This window comes from Temnothorax longispinosus, chromosome 9, assembly GCF_030848805.1.
Source record: "Temnothorax longispinosus isolate EJ_2023e chromosome 9, Tlon_JGU_v1, whole genome shotgun sequence".
In the NCBI taxonomy this organism is placed as follows: domain Eukaryota; kingdom Metazoa; phylum Arthropoda; class Insecta; order Hymenoptera; family Formicidae; genus Temnothorax; species Temnothorax longispinosus.
The window spans coordinates 19033006-19048799 of NC_092366.1; the positions used below are offsets into that span (position 1 = coordinate 19033006).

The 15794-nt window shown below is 35.8% G+C and overlaps 4 protein-coding genes across 10 annotated transcripts; 2 read left to right on the forward strand and 2 right to left on the reverse strand.

Moving 5' to 3' along the window:
- Positions 1-295: 295 nt before the first annotated feature.
- On the reverse strand, positions 296-1133 carry Nd-13a (NADH dehydrogenase (ubiquinone) 13 kDa A subunit). Its single transcript, XM_071788842.1, has 3 exons — positions 993-1133; positions 577-753; positions 296-475 (listed from the first exon to the last, which is right to left on the reverse strand). The coding sequence occupies exons 1-3, from the start codon at positions 1131-1133 to the stop codon at positions 410-412; spliced, it is 384 nt and encodes a 127-aa protein (XP_071644943.1). The 3' UTR covers positions 296-409.
- On the forward strand, positions 1134-5069 carry LOC139819480 (ceramide phosphoethanolamine synthase-like). 6 transcript variants are annotated; one of them, XM_071788838.1, is made up of 3 exons: positions 1152-1292; positions 1451-3809; positions 3870-5069. In XM_071788838.1, exons 2-3 carry the CDS (start codon positions 3120-3122, stop codon positions 4179-4181), a joined length of 1002 nt encoding a protein of 333 aa, XP_071644939.1. In that variant the 5' UTR covers positions 1152-1292; positions 1451-3119; the 3' UTR covers positions 4182-5069. The 6 variants fall into 6 exon arrangements, with proteins under 6 accessions (XP_071644938.1, XP_071644939.1, XP_071644940.1 ...); XM_071788839.1 differs by having other exon boundaries at positions 1451-2931; positions 3215-5069; XM_071788834.1 differs by having other exon boundaries at positions 1451-2273; positions 2525-5069.
- A 628-nt stretch (positions 5070-5697) lies between these two features.
- Positions 5698-13780, forward strand: Su(dx) (Suppressor of deltex). 2 transcript variants are annotated; one of them, XM_071788828.1, is made up of 12 exons: positions 5698-5972; positions 6632-6764; positions 7410-7838; positions 8000-9392; positions 9472-9703; positions 9850-10157; positions 10247-10489; positions 10704-10863; positions 10946-11220; positions 11362-11587; positions 11671-11767; positions 11997-13780. In XM_071788828.1, the coding sequence occupies exons 2-12, from the start codon at positions 6707-6709 to the stop codon at positions 12167-12169; spliced, it is 3594 nt and encodes a 1197-aa protein (XP_071644929.1). In that variant the 5' UTR covers positions 5698-5972; positions 6632-6706; the 3' UTR covers positions 12170-13780. The 2 variants fall into 2 exon arrangements, with proteins under 2 accessions (XP_071644929.1, XP_071644930.1); XM_071788829.1 differs by lacking the exon at positions 5698-5972 and adding an exon at positions 5999-6209.
- Positions 13781-13792: 12 nt separating this feature from the next.
- LOC139819481 (uncharacterized) lies at positions 13793-15754 on the reverse strand. Its single transcript, XM_071788840.1, has 6 exons — positions 15572-15754; positions 15103-15198; positions 14901-15022; positions 14606-14750; positions 14250-14530; positions 13793-14002 (listed from the first exon to the last, which is right to left on the reverse strand). The coding sequence occupies exons 1-6, from the start codon at positions 15637-15639 to the stop codon at positions 13884-13886; spliced, it is 831 nt and encodes a 276-aa protein (XP_071644941.1). The 5' UTR covers positions 15640-15754; the 3' UTR covers positions 13793-13883.
- Positions 15755-15794: the final 40 nt, after the last annotated feature.

The following is a 15794-nucleotide window of genomic DNA, read 5'->3' on the forward strand; positions in this document are numbered from 1 at the left end:
TGTGTTTAAAAGATGTTTCTTGTACATAAATTCAATCTTATGAAAATTAATACACATCTAAATCTCATTATTTGCATTTATAAAAGAGTATCTTTCACTGACTTTATTGGAGTATCAATAAATTTACTAAGTGCTACATGTTCAAGTACTTGTATTTTTGAATTCAGTATATACGTAGATTCAATATATAAATTTATAAATGTTGAACAATATTTTTTAAAAAAAATTTAGTAAACAAATCCTAATCTTGACACGCAACTTGTGTATTAATTATTAAATATTTATTCAAATATAATTGAGTTGCATTAGGTACCGGTTTTATTTTACATATTTACTGCAACAAACATCACATTCTAAAGTACACTTATAAATTAACAATTTAATATAACTACTCATGTACAGTGTTCGTCTAATGATGGTCCTCCTTATAAAAGCGCAGACCACAGTAGCCACAGATATGATTGCCTGGTTTATCCTGCAAAGGAAAGAATAAAATAAGTTCACCTTTCTTAGAAATAAAATTTGTTTTATTATAACTTAGCATGCTACTCATTTTAATATTAACACAAATCTTACCAGATTTATATAAACTTTAGGATGTCCAAGGGGACCTCCGCCACCGTCGCAAGCTACGATTCTATCTTTCTCGGGCGACGGCGGTACTTCATCTATCAATTTAATCGCCCAATTTTTGTTAACTTCCTTCGGCCTGTCCAGAAATCTTACTAGTCGATAGTCGTCTTTCTCGAATACCTGACGAAGTGTGATAAGAAACGATTATTAAAGAGAAACAGTATTTATCAAAGAAGTCATGAAGGACAATACTAGAAAATGAGTTTACGGTTCATTTGGTAATCGATAAATAAATCAAATATATACTTTCATAAATATGTATCGCTAGATCTGTGTGAATTTCGTTATTTGAACGAGTAGAATGATTTCCAATATTTTATATAAGGAATGTTTTGACGAGTGAACGAGGGATATCTCACCTGACCAGTATGAGTAACCTGAGTATCTCCTTCGTCCGCGGTTGCGTATGTGCGTTGCGCTATTGCGTTTATCGTGGATACATTTCCTCTGTACAATTTATTAAAAGACGCACATAAACCGTTGAGTTTTTTCGTTGCCATGTTCGATATCTATTATTAATTATCAGCGATAACACTCAGTAACCCATTGAAATCTTTTAAAGGGTGGACGGGAGAGTGATGATTTTGCCTGATTGATCTTGGAGACCTCGCGTGGTGGAAGCCCGAGACTCCGGATGCAGGTCTGTCAACGCCGAGAAAGTAAATACCTAAGTTAATTAAGGACATTGTTGTTTAGTGTTATTTTTAAATCTCTCGATATTCAAATAGCATTTTTAAAAGTTCATATTCAACCTTGGTATTTATGTCGCACACTTTTACGAGTTTTTTTTTACTGATACCATTGTTATTTCTTACAGATGCGTCACCGTGAGCTCAGCAATTTATTTTAGCCTTTGGAAAGAATACGCAGCTGCATCGACTTAATCCCGACCTTTTTGGAAAATCTGTTTACGCTGATAATTAAATAAGATACCGTCTCAAGTTTTGAAATTTTTGCGAAGAAAGGAGAAAAAGAAACCCCATAAGAAAGTTAAGGACAACAAGAGAAAATTCCACATTTAACAATTTAAATAATTTTGTTTTTTAAAACACAGAGAGGAGGAACTTTCATTAAATTTTACAAAAGCTTGCTAAAATTATACGCGATCTCTCGAATAAATGTTTTATATTACGCCGTAGACTTTTTAAGTTCTTTTTAATTGTTAAATTACATTAAAATATTTGTTGAAAATAAATATATATAATATAGATTTAAAAAATTGCACAGGTATTCATTTTAGACAAGAGGTATACTTCATCCACAAGTATATATTTAAAATACAGAAGACAATAGAGAATTATTACTTAAAATGAGACATACCAATTGATCCTCGCAATGTCTAGTTTATAAAATAATTTACGTTCTAGTTTATACAATAATTTACATTTGTTGTTAATCTATCGGAAAATTCTTCGAATATTTGAAGATATCGTTCAATTTAGCGTAACTTTGATTTATCTTGTTTTTAGAAACTTTAAATATTGTTATGTAAACGTTTTTTGTGCTCTTCAGCATGTCTTGGAGAATCCCGCGGCAAGTGATGTGACCAATAAGCATTAGATATATCTTACTTGCAAACCAAGTCACGTTCGTCTAGCGAAGTTATAAAACACGTATTACAACGAAGAGCGCGTCAGTTCGTATGTACCATTTATTAAACGTACTTCTAATACGATGCTAATGCGCATTTATTAGTAGTTTGAATCAAAGTTCGACATTGTAAAATATTATAGATAGAAATATTCGTATAATCGTGTGTCGTCTTAATTCAACAAACACTCGAGTTTACAGAACATTTAAGTTCTTCTCTCCTTATATACTGCAATTCTTGTGTGATAATGACACATTAGAACATTATCTATTTCTGTCTAATCTATCTCTGTACTTGCAGCGAAAATGCGTGTTCGACCTGGATGACGCATTGACTTTAACATCGTATAGTTTTTATCGCGTGATAGGAGTAGTTATCGATGCGTCGATAGTGCACACAGTTATCATGATAAATGCAGAAGTCTGAATGGTGTCTTGTCTTGAGGTGGGAACTTGAAGAATTAATATTGGTATATATATACACATGTTTTTATATACATATACGTGTATTGTGGATTTGAATACATCTAAAGAAGAAAACGAAGAGGATTATCGAGAAAAATATCAATGGCAATTGATTAATGACGCTGAAAGGACTGGCGTGCACTTTTAAAAAACTTTGTCTTGCACACACATACACATACATGTGCGTACGCCGGCACGCACACATATGGAGTTGGAGTCGAAACGTGCCGATAATTTTAAATGGTAAAAATAATATTCTACTATAACAAGATATTGGCTTATTATTGGATTGTCTTGATTAAATAAGAAAGATAACGATAATAAGCTATTGATTAAATTAAAAATAACTATATACGATTTAATTAAATTAATGAAAGAAAGTATAAGATTGAGGGAGAGAAATTAAATAGCGAGATTCTGGATTTCCGAAGATGTTTTTGCCGACGTTCGTCAACAAAACATATTTGGCGGTTCTGCTACTGTTACTGCTATACTTCATCGGGATGGATCTGCTACTCTATTTCAGAGTGCAGAATTATGACATCCGCCCACGTGCGAACAACACACAGGCATTGCCGTATCGCTCGCCCATCCTCTGCGATCTGAATCCGATTTGCACGGTGACGGTGAAGGCCATGATGCTGGACCACCCTAATCATTATATCTTAAGTCCCCTGGCGTCCCTGGTGGATTATCTGCTGGGTATCAGTCGCTCTTGGACCTGGTTGACGCCGAATGCCATCAGCGTCTCCCACGTGATAATAGCCATAATCGGCGCCCGATGCATCACGCGGAGTTCCCTCTTCAGCAGGCAAGTGGGCGTCGTGTTGTTCCAAGTCAGGGCCTGGATGGACGATCTGGACGGGCACGTGGCGAGAACGAGACTCAATATCAAAGGCGAAAAGTCCGACGTCGGCTCCATCGGCTTCTTCGTGGATGGCATTTGCGACGCTCTCGGTTGCATCGCTCTCATAGTCGCGTTATTCGTCTTCCTGAGGCGCAACGCCAACGATTGCGCCAATTACGAGCGACCCGTGCGAGCGCCGTTGCTACCGTCGCTGCCCCACAGTGCCGTCGCCTCCAACTCGTACCGGAAATCGCCCCTGTATAACATGCTGATAGTAAGCTTGCATTTCTCCTTAATAAGCATCGCTTGGAACCGATACATATCCTTGTATCAGGATCTCCTGGAGATCGACAATAAAAACATTCCTCCGATCGACCGGGAAGATTTCTACGATAGACAGACCGTTGTCTACAGAAGTTCCGCCTTTTGGGCCGTCACCCTCGCCTGGAAGATGTTCAACTTTCACGCGATGATGGATTACATGCTCCTGGCGATATTTCTGCCCGGAAATCTGCGATGTCGCATCCAGGAGTACGTCAGGCTTACATGGTGGCAGATACCCGCCATTCTGTCGGTGCTCACATTCATCAGCGAGCTTCATTATGTTAACGCGTACGCTTATGTGAAAATATTAACGATAAATTAGAGTTAATTAGGATTTCTTATTTTCTTCGGTATAGATTTGTCATCTATGATAATTTATTGTTGTCGTTACCGCGACGCGACATTTCATGTTCTTGTTTTTTTATTGTAATTTCAATGACAATTGCTCAAAATCTTATCCCTAAATTGTTTTGAATTCTTGTTTTTCAAATGATAATTAATATAATTATATGAGCGAGAGTCGTATCCGGTTGATATGCGGAAGGCGCATCGGGCGCTTGGTAACGAGGAGTAAGGGCTCAGTCACAATGAGAAAAATAAGGAATAAGATAAAGGAATAAGGAATAAGGCATGTTGCATCTCACTTTAATGTACGTGTACTGAAGTGAGATGCGACATTCCTTTATTCCTTATTCCTTATTTTTCTCATTGTGACTGAGCCTTAACTAGGGATCGTGTGGCGCGAGCTGCGCTGCCTGCGCTGTAACGGTCGCCGTGCACGTTCGTACATGTCCGTGCAAGTAGAGTCTCGAATAGTCCAGACAGACGAATAGTGCTCTTAATCATAAGAGAGCTTATTACATACAAGTTTTTTCTGTAACTTTAAAAATCTAATTTAAATATTAATTTAATAACATGATTAATTTAATAATAACAATTTACATTATATATTAAGTTAGTCATAACTGTTATGATAACAATCAAGTAATAGAAAATGTGCCAATACACGGTCAGGCTGGATCAGCTCTGTGCCTTTATATAATAATATTTTTTGCGTCAATTTATGGAATATACGAGCAAATTTATATTTACTCGTATATTTGCTGGATTCGTCGAGACAAGATCGGACTGGATTGAACGTGTTATAATACTTTGTAATAATTTTGAATTGAAATCGAGGAAGTGCAATAAAGTAGTTTTTATGAAGAGACCGCTTGATTAATTTTTGCTCCAACTTCGATCTAGCTTATATTAAAAATAATTTGTAAAGGAAGTATGGGATGTTGAATATGCTTTATAAATGGATAAATATACATTTTTCGCACATGAAATGGTCTCCATATCTATTGACAGATGTATTTATATCAAGCGCCATTTCTTTTGCATCATCAGCAATTTTCAATTTGCCAACCTCTGGCCAACTTCACATCTCTCTCCAGTCTCCGCTTTATATTAGAAAGAGAAGACAATACTGGTCAAGGTTTCTTTTCTCTTTCCAACGCGCGGTCTGTCAGCCGTAACGATTGACGCAGATAAAGACAGAAGTCAGTAAAGTCGAGGACGAGTGACCGGAGTGACTATTTTTATCTCTCTTTACTTCGAGAGGACCTTGAATGCTCGGTCTCTGTCGGCGCGAGTACAACCTGCTGAGCGCGACCGTGCATCGCCGAACTTCTCTTTCTCTCTCTCTCTCTCTCTCTCTCTTTCTCTCACATGACTGAAATGCATGCATTATATGGTGCGGTGTCGTACGGGTGAAAATAGCTCGCGTACGTATGTACACACACATTTCGCACGAGGACCCACCGCACCGGATCGGAGTATCGGACGGCACTGACGGCAGCGATTTTCAATCATGAGGGCCGTCGTCCGCGGTCGCTGTCGCGCTCTCGCGTGATACAAGAAAAGTGCTCCGCTCTCCGCGTTTGACGTATGAGAAGATGGTGACTGACCGATAGCGCGCGAGGCCTTTGATGATAACGCAAATCCCGAATATTTCCACTTGCTGCCGCGGCCGCGCAGCAAAGATAAGAGATCCGCAATCGTGCGAGGAATGGGCGGCGGGTCGTCGTCGAGGGTATCGTGAGCGTCGCTCCGAGGCACCGATTATACGGTTTGTATTCGCCGAGACATTGCTCATTGCATTATTTGTTTCTCGCCTCGCCTCGATCGCGAGTATCGCGATGCCGTGTGACATGACAGCAGCACCCAGCACCTCGACGAGCCGTGAGTCGTGAGATCCATGAACATCGTGATGACGACGGATCTCCGCGACGACGGTACCCTTTGTACGTACGTGGCTCGCGAACAGAATATTTTCAGCCGAAGGGAATTGGCCGTAGACCGTTAGGTAAAGCTCGACGTGAGTCGCCGTCACGCGTAGATCGCAGCAAAAAATTCCAAGATTTTCCTCCGCGAGCTTTTCAAAGTATTTCCTTGTTTTTATATTTGCTCGTAATATTTGCTGGATTCGTCGAGACAAGATCGGACTGGATTGAACGTGTTATATAATTATACTGCTGATTATATATCTTTCTACAAAGTAACATAGATATAGCTTTACACGCTTTACATATATATATTTTTTTTCAAATGACATTTTCTCTGTTACTGGTATAAGTGAGATATGTACGCCGATCGTCACCAGTTTTGGCAGCGAATTTTATCATATAAGTGTAGTACGTCTTACATAAGCGATATACATGTTATAAATAATCCCAAGAAGTTAACCTATAAAGTTGTATCTCCAGAATCCACTTGTGCACATTCCAGATATCGCAAGAGAGTGATTCAGTGAGAAAATTATGACCTCTTCAAAGTAATTTGAATCGCAATAAATTTCTTACAATGTCTCATTGCGAGGAAGATGCGGCGTCCCCTGGTTTTCACCAATTAAGCATCACAAGTAAGTCTTGTAGAATTCCAGACGTGATAGGACATTCTCAAAATGTATATTGTTAACATTTGTTTATTGCAAATGTTTTGTTGCATTAAAAGGAATATAATTGCACTAAAGAAGAATGTCTAAAAGAATTTCATAGTGAAAAGAGAAGCAGAAGGAATTTATAATATTACTATGTGAACGCGACTATTATTATTTTTTGTCTTTCAAATTCTGCTCTTATCATACATGATCTCTGATCAGATGTTTTCTTATCTCAATTGTGTCTTTAGCGGAATTGATATTAATTATCAGTTTGTTAGCTGTTACATATGCTGTGATATTTTTGATGATTTATTCATAGAAATAATGCAAGGATTGGATGAAGTAACCAATAATAGTCAACTTTCTTTTATTATATAAATGTTTTGTTCTATAACGTTCTAATTCTTGTTGTACAAATGTATCTATTGAAAAGAATATATAGATATAAAATAAATATGACAATTCATTTTTATTTACATTTTTATAACAAATGCAATTTATCTTCTATTAAATATCCAATGTTTTATATTTAAAAAATAATTTAAAAAGTTTTGTTTTATGTTCTAAATAGATACCAGGGTTGCACGATTGTTTTATCTACATTAATAATGATATTTATTCTAGTTGAAGGAGCGATACTGAGGAGTTCAACCTTTTTGAAGCCTAATCCATACATAGAGTTCTCAGTTGATGATAAAAGTCCTCGCAAAACTGAAGTGTCAAAGTCCACATATCAGCCAAAATGGAACGAGGAATTTACTATACTCGTTACACCATATTCACAATTGCATTTTCGATTACTTGACCATAGTACATTTCGCAAAGATACATTGATAGGAGAAAAACGGATAAACCTGTTCCAAGTGTTATCGCATTATAATGGGAAACTAGAAAATTTAGAATTGACGTTTGATTTAATGAGCGAGAGCAAGCACGATTCTCAACTGTGTAAAGTCGGTGAATTGATTACGGTATTCGATGGACTTAGAATTGATACCACTAACGAGATACCGGTGAATGTTAATGAACCATCTTGCCAAATACAATCTGATGGTAAGAAAAATATAGTTAATACACAAAAAATGTTGAAAATTATATTAATATCTATAAAAGAAGTTTGTTTAAAAGAGAGATATTAAATACTGCTACTGTATATCACAATACTCTTTTTTTTTTCTTCTATTTTTTTAAATATCAAATTTGTATCATTTTAGGTGCCGCAAACGATACACTTAATAACCGAAGTATTCTCAATGGTGGAGTCCGTGCACGAATGAGATTACATAGTTCGGAGAATCTTGCACCGTCTATATATCGTGGTTTGACAAATATCCACCTTAGTCCCAGTTACAATGGTGGAAACAGTCAAGCAAACAGTAACAAAAATGTTGGATTTTCTACTACGATCCCAAGTGCGGATGGTACATCGAGTAGCAACGTTGGTAATAGCCCCAGCAGTAGCAGCCTTTCCACAAGTATCTTGGTGAACGGCCACGCGATTCCAATGGCCGATAAATCTATAATGTCGCCAGGAAACCGGCATCCCACGGACGTACGAACTTTCGCAGGCAGATCGACCGTTAAAGAGCAACCGTCGGCGTCGGCTAATTCATCGGAGGGCCGAGTGTACACATGGAGTAATTACAGCAACGTGGATCAATCCGCGATAGTTAAATCGGATTCACGTGGCCCGCTGCGATCAGAACAGTCTCCTTCAATAATACCTGGGCAACAGATTTGCGCGGATGTCCGTGGGATTCCTCGGCAAGATCAATCTATGCTTTCTAACATGGACAGTTCCAGTGCTTCTCAAACAGATGCGAGTGCATCGTCACTCGTGGACGCATGTGGCGGTGCTGGTGCCCTACGGATAGAACAACCGATCGTCGCGGCTCATCCAGATGGCCGTGTAATGACACGTTCGGAACAATCGACGAATGTTCTTTTAGCAGATGATCTGCACGATTTGCGCGGAGCGAGACAATCGGATCAGTCTGCAAACATTCGACGAACGAGTATGTCAAATGAGGATCAACGCGCGATGAGACAACAGTCAGAACAACCCACGAATATTCGTGTGACCGAGGATCTGGCGCGGGGAATGAGGCAACCCGAGCAGTCCATGAGTGTTCGTGCGGGTGAGGATTTGCGCGCGATAAGACAGTCGGAGCAATCTACGAATGTTCGCCCGCAAGAAGATTTGCGAGCTCCACGTGCGGAGCAATCGATGAATGCGGCGCCGCTTGTGGATCTACGTGTGGGACGCGAAACCGCATCGCGTAGTCAACAAAATGCGAGTGCCCCACTGACAGATAGTCGTGCTGTAGTTTTTCGATCGGAACAATCGGCAGTGATCCCTCTCACTGATGGACGAACAATTCCTATTGTGGAACATATGTCTCCTATTGCGCCACCAGATTCTCGTTCCAGTATACCGCGAATTCCGCAGACCGCACCTTCATTGTCAAATCAATCCGTCGCTGCAGCCGTACCTGGGCAATCTGTCACGCAACCAGGATCCTCTGTAGTGCTCGCTGAAGATATCAGTCATTCCGAAGAACCGCTACCGCCCGGTTGGGAAATGAGATACGACTTATATGGGAGAAGGTAATATATATGTCGACTAAATGTCGTAACAATTTATGAAATTTTTATTGTGTCTTATATCTCTCCTTCATGCTATTAGATACTATGTCGATCACAATACTCGAAGCACATCTTGGGAAAGACCACAGCCTTTGCCTCCTGGATGGGAAGTTCGTCGAGATCCAAGAGGTAGAATTTATTACGTTGATCATAATACAAGAAGCACCACGTGGCAAAGGCCAAATACGGAACGATTGCAACATTTCCAACATTGGCAAGGTGAAAGACAATATGTCGTTCAACAAGGCAATCAAAGATTTCTTTATCCTCAGGTAATCAGACCGATTGATCTATAAAGAGATGAATAAAATAATAAATGTGATTTTTTACTGTTTAAATTATTTTAATATAAGAAAACTAAAGTAGATTCTGTAAAATTTATACTAATGTCATTATATATATTATATTATTGCCATAGGCTCACGGTAGTCAAGCTTCTGCCGGCCCATCGACGTCTATGGTTGATGACGACGACGCTCTGGGACCATTACCGGCTGGTTGGGAAAAACGGAAACAACCAGAAGGAAGAGTTTATTATGTAAATCATAAGAACCGTACTACGCAATGGGAAGATCCTCGAACGCAAGGTCAAGAAACTGGAATGGACGAACCACCATTGCCGGATGGCTGGGAAATACGATTAACAGAAGATGGAGTTCGATATTTTGTGGATCACAATACTCGAACAACAACATTTCAGGATCCGAGACCTGGTGCGCCCAAAGGGTTAGTGTCAAATATATTACGTCAAGCTACGCGCGCCTAGTACAAAATAAAACATATAATAACTATAATATCCTGTTTTTCTTGTGCAGCCCGAAAGGCGTATATCGCGTTCCGAGAGCATACGAAAGATCATTCCGATGGAAACTGTCTCAATTCCGATTCTTGTGCCAGACTAATGCGCTGCCTAATCATATTAAGATTAGTGTTAGTCGGCAGACATTGTTTGAAGATTCTTATCATCAAATAATGAACGCGGAAGCTTTTGCACTAAGACGGCGATTATATATAATATTTAAAGGAGAGGAAGGTCTGGATTATGGAGGTGTATCTAGGTATGATATACAAATATATAATAAACTTATTGATAGAGAAAAAGAAAGAAGAGTATATTGGAGTACGTTATATTGTACTGTCAGATGTTAATTTTTACATAGGGCCACTATGTTTCGTGTAATTATACATTCACTTTGTACGAAAAGCCATAGTACCGCATTTATATAGCGTTCCTTGTCTGTTGTGAAGAAATTAATCACTTTTGATTTTCAGGGAATGGTTTTTCTTATTAAGCCATGAAGTTTTAAATCCGATGTATTGCCTATTTGAGTATGCCAATAAAAGCAATTACAGTTTACAAATAAATCCAGCATCGTACGTCAATCCTGACCATTTGCAGTATTTCAAATTTATAGGAAGATTTATTGCAATGGTATGTTTTTATTTTACAAATGAGAATTTCTGTTTTCTTCTTTTTGTACTATATTATATGAAAAAAACTCTTGTTCTTTCAGGCTCTTTATCATGGCCGATTTATATATAGTGGATTTACGATGCCCTTTTATAAGCGCATGTTGAATAAAAAATTAGTAATGAAGGATATAGAATCCATCGATCCGGAATTCTACAAATCCCTCGTGTGGATAAAAGAAAATAACATCGATGAATGTGGCCTAGAATTATATTATAGCGTGGATTTTGAGATTCTTGGTCAAGTGATACATCACGAGTTGAAGGAAGGTGGTGATAAAGTTAGAGTAGGTGAAGACAATAAGGAAGAATATATCAGGTATATATTTTCGTAACAGAGATGATTGTAATTTTGAAAATTATAAAAAGAAAGAAAATTACATGTGTGCGTATGCGCGCGCGTGCATACGCATGCACGCATTTGCCAAGAGACAAGTTTTCACTCGTGAATATTCAACAGGTTGATGACAGAGTGGAGGATGACAAGGGGTATAGAGGAACAAACAAAAGCATTTTTAGAAGGCTTTAATTCAGTCGTGCCACTTGAGTGGCTCAAATATTTCGATGAACGTGAACTGGAGCTCATGCTTTGTGGTATGCAGGAGATAGACGTTGAAGACTGGCAGCGCAATACTATTTATAGACATTACACTCGTAACAGTAAACAGATCCTCTGGTTTTGGCAGGTACGATTCTTAATGTCATTACATCAAACTTTATTGCAATTATGTCCAATGTCACGTTCAAATATGCGCTGTTTGTGTTTTAGTTTGTGACGAGAACAGATAGTGAAAAAAGAGCTAGATTGTTGCAGTTTGTAACTGGTACTTGTCGCGTACCGGTTGGTGGATTTGCCGAACTGATGGGTAAGTTACAAAGAAACAAGATTACTTTTTCTATTGAAAATGATAATAGGTTGTCTATCCTATTTTATAGATATGGATTTGATAAGAAAATTGGTAAAGAGATTATTAATTGAAAAATAAACTGATTAATATTATTATTTACTAATTTAAGAATTGTTAATTAAGAAAGTTTGATGTCTTTTAATAATAATATAGATTTTGTGCTATATTATATTACGTTGTATTACAGGGAGCAATGGGCCGCAAAGATTTTGTATAGAGAAATTCGGAAAAGACACCTGGCTACCAAGATCACATACTTGTTTCAATAGACTAGATTTGCCACCTTATAAAAGCTACGACCAATTAGTAGAGAAACTCAACTACGCAATTGAAGAAACGGAAGGTTTTGGCCAAGAATAATTGCAAACATATTAATTAATGATCAATGTGGTAGGTACACTACATTTCTGTACGATTAGTGGATGACAAAAACAAAATTTAACGTGGTGTCAGAAACAGATATAAACGATTCTATGCTACATTCGAAATCTGTTTGAGGCAGCTATAATTAACATTGTAAAAGTTGCAAATAATTGAAAATGTGTATAGATATATTGTTCCAAAAATTTGTATGAAATGTCGTAAATTATATGCAAATAATGTAATAATCTATACCACTATTATAATTTATTCCAACATATTTCATATTTTATCGACATTTTTAACTTAATCATAGACATTGAATAGAAATAAGAGATTGCAAGTTACTAAGATATAAAATTTATAATAAAATTAACAATAATATAAATACACATTAAGAAATTAGGTGAAAATGTACAATTTAATGTTTCTTTGTAGCATATATACATACATATATATATATATCAATTAAAAAAATTATTTTAATATCTAGAAATTAGTTTTTGTTTTTATTAAAAGGAGGCATTCGTATCATTTGTATTGTCATTTATTTTGAGACTTTATCGATACATTGCATATTACCTCACAAATACAATATGAAATTATCTAAAAATATTATAGTAAATATTTTTCGCTGTATTTATAGTAATGATATATTTTGGAAATCCTGCGATTGTAATCAGAAAATTGTGCATTTGTTTATAACTAATATTTTATGTATATACATAACATTTATGCGGTATAATCACAATAATTTGTGTATTACTGCACATTGATTCATAATGTATTGAATATTATTTAATTATCCATAAGAGATACCTGGATTTATTGAGATTGATCAGCGTGTAACATTTATTTAAGTGTCGAGGTAATAAGTAATAAAAATACATGCTGCATAAAATGTTGAATATGTTGCTATGACAGCAATATATTAATATTTTTGATAGAGCATGTTTTTTTTATGTTCTTGTAATATATAATATATCTATTCATATAAATATATTTATAGGTAATATGGATTCAGTGCTTTATTGTATGCACGCATCCTTTATTGTTTTTCTCACATTCTGATATTCTGGCTGTTTTTAACAAAAAAGGGAGATACAATATAATTGGATCTCCTTCGATCTCTCATTAGACAAAATTCGGAGAAAATAATGCAATTTATAAATTGTATGCACGCGCGGTATCATAAAAATTTTATGTATAAATCGAATTTGTTGTTGCCTGTACAAAGAATTGCGTAATTAATATTTTTGTATTTAATATTATACTTCGCGTGTGTTCAAAAAGGAATCTTGTCTCAAAACATTTATATTAAAAATCAACATTTTAAAATAAATGCAAATGCGATACATAGTACTATGATTAATATCAGACATTTGAGATTCACATAATACAAGGTTAAATCTTTAACATCGAGCCACTTATTTCTATTTTATATTTCCAAGTGAGACGATTCGGTTGTGTAAATTTGACAATATTTTTTTGCATAAATTATGAATTTTATTAACATAAATTATGAATTTTATTAACACATGTATGTATATATTAAATGTGTACAGAATATTCCATCAAATAAAGAAAACTTAACGGTTAAAAATTAAAGAAGTGCTTCTATCATCGATTTAATTTAATTTATTGGTACTCATACACTACACGGGTATGTTTTATATATTAGGAATTAACACTATGACTTTTCTTTATCTACTTGTTATAATTTCGGATTGGGACCGAAAAACTTTTCCCATGGAAAACGATTAAGAATCGAATCTTGACTATTCACGTTATCTTTTGCAGATTTCCACTTTTGAGTAAAATCCTTCAGTTCACCTGTAATTGAAAAATTTTCAAATCAGATGCTTGCCATTACTCAGTTATACAATATCAATTAATTAAGTTTGTATAACAATTTTCTTCTATAATTAATTTTTATAATAGCAATAAAATTTAGTTATTTGTCACAATTGAGTCTCAAATAAACATACATAAATTTTTAAATAAGCACAATATTAAGAACTATAATTATACGTTTTTATTCATAACTATTATATTCAGTATATCCTTCATAGATACTTACTTTCATCCATATTAATCAAATCTTCGGATCTTGTTTCAATACCATTTTTATCTTTTTTTATAGTAACAACATATGTTTTATCGCCTATTTCCTTTGAAATGATCGTCTGCTCATTGCCTTCAGTATCTCTGATTACTTGCTTTTTTTCTACAGTTCCATCAGGTCTACGTATAATCTCCTTTCTAACAGATCTTCCAATTGAGAAATTATTTGGTACGGAAGATTTTTTCGTTTCCATATTTCCTTTATTCCACATCTTTGAAAATTCTTCTGCAGAAACTCTATAAAATAAATTATATGTAAACACTTATCTGAGATATACAATAAAAAATTAAGGAATGATATTGCAGTTGTACCTTCCATCTAAATCTGTATCTATTTTCTGTTCAAATGGTACATCTGTGATAGCAAATTTATCGGGCTCAGGTTTCAGCAACTTGTCGCGCAAATTGCTATCCTTTTCAGGTGCAGCAAATGGTAACGCTGCAATGGCTTTATCATCTACAAGAATTGTTTTCTTACTTAGAACAATATATTAATAAGTTCTTATAAATAAGAAAACTTTGATAATCAGAAGAAAATTCTGAGTATCACACTTTTATTCATAAATAAAGCATATAGAATGATAAATTTTCCATCGGATGAACATACCAAAAGGAATATTACTAAAATTAAAAAAATTTTTCAACATGTTGTCAATCTGCGATTCAAAGTACATCGTCATTTCAAGTGGGTCGCTAAACATGTTAAACTGTAAACCGATCTCAGGATGCCTGGAAAACAAAGATTAAAATTAAATTTAAAATTCACTGAAAATAATGTCTCCCGACTATAAAAGTATTCGTTTCTTTACCGAAAGTTGTCTATATCGTCATCGTCGTCGTCGTCTTCATCACTTTGCCAAATTGGATTCCGAAAACGTTCTCGGTGCAAATCATGCTCGCCAAATCTGAAATATATACCAATAGAATGTAATCCAAAATTGCTGATGCAACGTATCGTGGTCTTGGAAGTTATATATTTTCTTCGCGATCAGCCACATTTATCAAAAGCCAACTCCACATAAAAAAAAATTTTTTTTGGAGCAATTTCATCACTACTGACAGCAAAATTCTTGCATATTTTCTAACCTCCAAATACACCACCTCTAGCATTTAATTACTGTTTTTAGAGTATCGAGCGGTGAGTTTTGTCTTTCAAATCTTCATTTTTATACAAAAAGACATAAAACGAATGTAATTGCATCAAAAAAACTGAGAGACATAAACTTAACGTCTATATACATATACATGTTTTTCATGAAGCACGTTGCAAGTCCTTACCCGTTTGTACCAGGCTCATTGCGACGTCTCACACCGAGGAAATTTCGGAAAAAATCGAAAAATGACATTTTCAAAGCAATTAGCGATTATATAGCGACAGCGCAAATAAATATCAAAATATCACGACCTAGCGTAAAAAATTGCATCATGTTTGTTTCGACTTTCGACGCATGCGTGAAATATTGCGAAATTATCATCATGATTGATTGGTCCATTTCCTTAT

Bases quoted from the DNA above. Each gene is read 5' to 3' on its own strand.
- LOC139819481 (XM_071788840.1), bottom strand. From the start codon at position 15,639: ATGTCATTTTTCGATTTTTTCCGAAATTTCCTCGGTGTGAGACGTCGC. The intron at 15,023-15,102 runs GTAAAGAAACGA...TTTGTTTTCCAG, and splicing joins GACGATATAGACAACTTTCG to GCATCCTGAGATCGGTTTAC. The intron at 14,531-14,605 runs GTACAACTGCAA...TTTATTTTATAG, and splicing joins GATACAGATTTAGATGGAAG to AGTTTCTGCAGAAGAATTTT.
- Nd-13a (XM_071788842.1), bottom strand. From the start codon at position 1,133: ATGGCAACGAAAAAACTCAACGGTTTATGTGCGTCTTTTAATAAATTG. The intron at 754-992 runs GTGAGATATCCC...ACACTTCGTCAG, and splicing joins AGGTTACTCATACTGGTCAG to GTATTCGAGAAAGACGACTA. The intron at 476-576 runs GTAAGATTTGTG...TTTCCTTTGCAG, and splicing joins CTAAAGTTTATATAAATCTG to GATAAACCAGGCAATCATAT.
- LOC139819480 (XM_071788837.1), top strand. From the start codon at position 3,120: ATGTTTTTGCCGACGTTCGTCAACAAAACATATTTGGCGGTTCTGCTA.